The sequence below is a fragment of the Oryzias melastigma genome, unplaced genomic scaffold (genome assembly GCF_002922805.2).
Source record: "Oryzias melastigma strain HK-1 unplaced genomic scaffold, ASM292280v2 sc00311, whole genome shotgun sequence".
Lineage (NCBI taxonomy): Eukaryota > Metazoa > Chordata > Actinopteri > Beloniformes > Adrianichthyidae > Oryzias > Oryzias melastigma.
The window spans coordinates 128,588-133,950 of record NW_023416919.1 but is presented as its reverse complement, the minus strand read 5'-3'; the positions used below and the strand labels follow the sequence as shown (position 1 = coordinate 133,950).

The 5,363-nt window shown below is 40.5% G+C and overlaps 1 protein-coding gene across 1 annotated transcript in view; it reads right to left on the bottom strand.

Annotated features, from left to right (window-relative positions):
* Positions 1–1,986: 1,986 nt before the first annotated feature.
* LOC112141446 (microtubule cross-linking factor 1) overlaps positions 1,987–5,363 on the bottom strand; it is a gene marked incomplete at its 3' end in the record, with an annotated part of 72,414 nt that continues 69,037 nt past the window's right edge. Inside the window, 1 exon segment of the mRNA XM_024264581.2 lies at positions 1,987–2,241. Within this exon segment, the coding sequence (XP_024120349.1) occupies positions 1,987–2,241 (255 nt within the window).

The following is a 5,363-nucleotide window of genomic DNA, read 5'->3' as shown; positions in this document are numbered from 1 at the left end:
ACTTAATCCCTTGTGGCTTCATGGGGTTGCTGGGGCCTATACCAGATCGGGGCACTACCTGAACGGGTCACCAGTCTGTTGCAGGGACATACAGCTATTTGAATTTCTCGCTGTGAGGTGAGAATGCTAACCACTACACTATCATGCAGGGTTCTATTTTATAAAATACACTAATTCAGTTTTTGGAGAGTTACAACCATCAATAAAATGTATATTCGTCTTGCTGCTCGTGACAGGAACAAAGATGTTATTAAATATGATTGAATTGATCAGAATTGTTTCAACAAAAGTGGAACCAGTTTATAGCTTGTAACTGTTTGGGTCAGTCTTATTGTAGATCTGATAAGCTCTTCTGCGCTGCAGCTTTGACCCTCTAAACTGGACTAGAAAGAGGCTCTGTGTTTAGTCTTATTTCCAATAAGCCATTCATTATTTTAGTTCCCCAGAACAACTCTAGAATGATGTAGATATTCCACTGTGAGCATCCTGAACCAGAACACAGTCCTAACATATTTTACCAGTGTTTCTGAGCGGAGCGTGACCCGCTTTATTGTTTTCTGCAGAAAAAAGCTGAATTCTGCATCTCTGCTTCAGCGCTCATGTCTGTGGTCTGTGATAAATCAGCAGAAGTTTTTCCTGCTTCATGTTTCACAAAAGCCTCACACCTGTATTGTGTAATGGAGGTGGTGGTGGGATGGGGTGCTGCTTCCTGTGCATCCAGCTGAAGTGGGAAGCATGGTTGGAGTCAAATATAGGGATGTATATTGTGTACTCTGCTCTGCAGCTGTATTATTAATCTTTTTTCAGGCCTATACTACTATTTATTACTAAATATAAAACAGACTCCTCTTCAATTTAAAGAGGTGAATATTTCTTTGTTTGCTTTACCACTTTTCACTTCAGGGAAAGTTTATGCAGTAAAAATGTGACATTAGATTTGATCTGAACACATAAAGATAAAATACTCTGCCTCAGATTTAAAGCATCATTTTACTACGCTGCTGTGGCAAAGTATGAGCTGAGAATCCTAAAGAGGAAAAAAGAGAAACATTCACACAAACAAACAGTGATCGAGTGCCTGTTTGGACTGAATCTGTTTCTTTTTGGCCATCGATCAAAATCCATTTTTATATGCTTCAAATTCTGTTAAAATGTTCACATACTGCATCAGTTTCATCTACAACTATTAGGTTTGTTAACTGGACGTCAGTCCAAGAAGAGAAGTATTTTCATTTGAAGAGGGATGTTCATAATGTCCTAACTTTAAAATAGACAAGAGCATACATTTAAATTTAATTCACAGCAGTCATAGGACGGAAAATTGGATTTCTGAGTATTTCTTTATTCAAATTGTTGTAAATCAGGATCTGAGGAAGAAAAGTAGTTGGAAAAAAAATCCCATTTGTGATAGAAAATATGAGAGGGGCAAGCCACATGCTATCTATTCTGATGCATCCTCTTACAGACAAATAGATCCATGAACGTCTTAGTTTTCCTGGTCTGAGCTGGAATCTGGATCTAAACTGTACGACTGGACTGCTCTGATATTGCTCGCCATTTTTTGCTCCGCAAATGTTAGGCTGGGATTGCGAGGGGCTGTAAGCTGGCAGGAGAGAGTGTAAACAGATTGATGACGGGAAGCAGGGACGGGCTTACTCCTCGACAAAAGTCCCGCTCACAATACTAATAAATTCCTGCAGAAACTCTGTTTTAGAAAACAGGGGAAGTTTGTGGGTTTTGGCTAAAAATGTTACAATCATAAGTAAAAGATCACTTTGAAAATAGATCAGAAGATGATGGGAGTGCGAGTTTAAAGCTTCACATCAGAATAGAGGAAGACTCTACTTTCCTTTCTGATTGAAACTTGAACAACTCCTCCATAAATTTGTTAAAATCTCGCTAAAACAAAACCTGAAAGTTCAAGACGAAACAAACATGGTGACAGTTAGCTGATGAGTGGATGAATTAGGCTCCGCCCTCTCTTACCCTCTCCATCTTGCGGTGCATCTCCCTCATGCTGCTCTCCCACTCCTGCCGCTCCCGGCTGAAGCGCTCCAGGAGCTCCGTCCTCTCGCGGCTCCACCTCTTCTCTCCGTGCTGCAGCCTCCAGCGGAGGTCCAGGGATGTGCTGTGGCTCTCGGCCAGCAGACGCTGATGCTCCTCACGCTCCTGCTTCAGGGCCCGCTCCGGGTCTGGGTCGACCTCACCCCCCTGCGCCTCCCCCCGGGCCTCCTCCTCCAGCTGCTCCAACAACAGACAAAGAGGAAACTGCTCATTTATCATGTTACTAAATTACAATTTGTGTTAAAGCAATATCAAATCATCAGCAGCTACTTCAAGCACAAGGTCAGTTTGATTAGTTAGATGATTATTGTGAACATTTGTTCTTTTTCCAGACAAATCACATCACTTTACCTGAAATACAAGAATCTATGACATTCTAGAAACAATTAACAAAAACGTATTTTAAAAGGGCCATACCATAATTTTCTTTAGCCTCTCAGAGTGAACTATATCCATATATATGATCATATATTCCCTAAAAAACTAATTATTTATGAAATATGAGTCATTTTTTGGACCATTTTAATACCCAGAAGTAAAACAACACCATCTCTGAGGCTCCGCCTTTCACTCCTTGTCGTCCCGCCCATTTCATGACATCATCCTTGAGCCTCCCTGAGCCTCCTCAGCGTGACCAAACTTTGTAAACAAAACCACGTGACTAAAGATCTCTTCAGTCATTGGCCAGCAGCTTTAGGGGCGGGTCAAAACAGAAGAGAAAGATGGATGCGCCGTGGTTCACAAAAGCTTTCTAAGATGTTTCACTTATTCAAACTTTGTATTTTCTGATGGATTTTGAGCATCTGTATGAAGTCCAGGTTCAACACTTTTACTGCAGCTTTGGTACCGCGGAGGAATCCTGCATGACGGTTACTGGAGACGCTACAGCTACAGCTACAGCTACAGCTACACACACCAACAAGAGTTTGTGACGTGTAGATTATCAGTAGAATCAATGTGAATCACGTTAAAAGTTGTTTTATTGAGCATGAATTCATTCGACCACATTTGAATGAGTTTCCGTGTCTCATCGTTGTGGTTTTACTACATTGTTTTTAAGAGAATTCTGTTAAAACTACAATAGTGCTTTAAGATGACGTCATGCCAGCAGACGGCGCCGCGTAACGAGACACAGAAAAGTGAGTTATACGTTTGTAGTGGTGTTAAAATAAACGTTCTAACAATTAAACATATGAACTAATTATTTCCCTTTGGCTCACATGACAATCTAATCTTCTACATTTGTCCGCGGCTCACCGATCGCCTCATTTCTAACGTGTTTACATCACTTGACTGTCAGGTACGGTGGCCGTTTTGGTTCAGTTCTTCCGCTCTCGGTTCAGTTCATATTCAGACAGAGGAATCTCAGAGTGAACAGAAGTTCAGTCTGATTGAAAACGAACTGAGACCACCTTGAAAGATGGGTCAGAGAGCGGTTCCTGGTACAGGAAGGTGGTTATCTCCTGCTAGGAGACACATTCTGGCAGAGAATAAGTGGGTGTGTGTTCATTGTAGTCTGGGGGAGGAGCTTGCAGCACAGATTTTTTTTCCTGGAGGGGGCGGTTCACATCGTGCTGATGTCAGCACGAACGGATTCATGAACAGATCAAAATACCGCTTTGAGGTTCTTTATAGTGAGTAATGAACAGTAAAATGCATTTAAACCTCAAAAGTAGAATTTTCATGAAATGGCCCCTTTAAGGCAAAACTTCTGTAATGTAACAGCAGTTTTACTTCTTCGATTGTCAGCATTATTTGGCTATTGCGTAAGTCAAATTTGCCCGATTTCACACCATTCTGTTTCTGTGAATGTGTGATTCTGTGTCTTTGTTCAAAGGAAGAAATGTTCATTTCACAAGCAATTAAAAGTTAAGTTTTAGTCAGAATGAGGAGCGACTGTGAGGCTGAAACGCACCACCAAACAGCTGACGTTTACATCTGAAATAATCCGCACAAATGTTCAGGGAAATGCTGGGCTGATAGAGACGCCCTCCACTTCACGAAGACACTGAAGCCCATTTCTGTGGGCATAATCAGAGAGGAACAAGCAGAGAGCTCCACGCGGCCTTATCAGACAAAACTAAGCACATTAGTTCCCGCTGTAGCCCTCGCTGAACTCTGCTCTGCTGAAGGACTGGAGCACGTAAAAGCCTCGTGGATTAAAAGCCTGAGAGTTGAAAAGATAATCTGCCGTCTATAATTCAAACCTCCTAATTGGTTTAGTTTTTTTTCTATAAGATACAAGTCCGAGAGGGCGTCTTAATGGCATCTGACTGGAAGCAGTTCTTCAGCTCATCGCTGGTGGCAGGAATCACAGTCTCCTGACTTTAAAGAGGTAAAACCACATCAGCTGAAATGAGGTTTCCTTGTTTACACCAGTCACATCCTCTTGAGTTTATGCTTTTGTGTTTCTCAGTTCCAACAGCTGGGGGGCTCAAACTGGTGACGACAGAGTGCCTGCAAGCAGAATTCAGCTTGTTTCATCTCTGAAGGTCAAATTAAAGCAGCAGAAGGAACCCAAGCACAATACAGTTCGTTTCTTTCAAATCTGGGGGTTAGCTTGATCTCTTCTTCACATGTTCTGGTTTAACACAGCATGAAGCCTGTAGAGTCTGAGATGGAGCTCTCAAGATCTTTGTGAACGTTCAGAAAAATCACAAGATTTTCTTTTTTTTCAATTTTTGCAAGGATGTCCAGGACAATTTAGCAGTTCTTAACCCTTTAGTAAATAGAAAAAATAGCTTTCAGAAGTCTTCAAAACGATGAAGATAAAAAACTAAATCTTCTTTTCTTTGTACATTCCTCATGTGTGCACAAGCAGAATTTTTGTCTTATCCTTTTGTGTGTGCTTAAAATGTCAGTCAATAAAGCAACAAACAAAAGTCCAACAAGTTGAGGTTCTGTGATTTTGGACTCCAGCTCTGTCTGACAGACTTCTGGTTCATCTAAAGCAGGGGTCACCAACCTTTTTGGAACTGCGGGGTACTTCATGGGTACTGAGTCATACGAAGGGCTACCAGTTTGAAATAATAAATTTGCTTAGTTTGCCTTTAGTTCTACATTATTAATAATGAATAATGATACTTCTCTATGTGAAGACACTGATTTCTTAGCATAATTATCAATAATGACAACAAGCTAGTAAAGAGATTTTAATATTCAGAACTTTATTAATCTCAACAGATCTTATCACATTTTGAGGTAATGACCAAATGCAATGTTTTTAACAAAATTATAACCATTATTAATTAATAATTAATTAATTACTATTAATTAATTATAACTATTATTAGTGGATA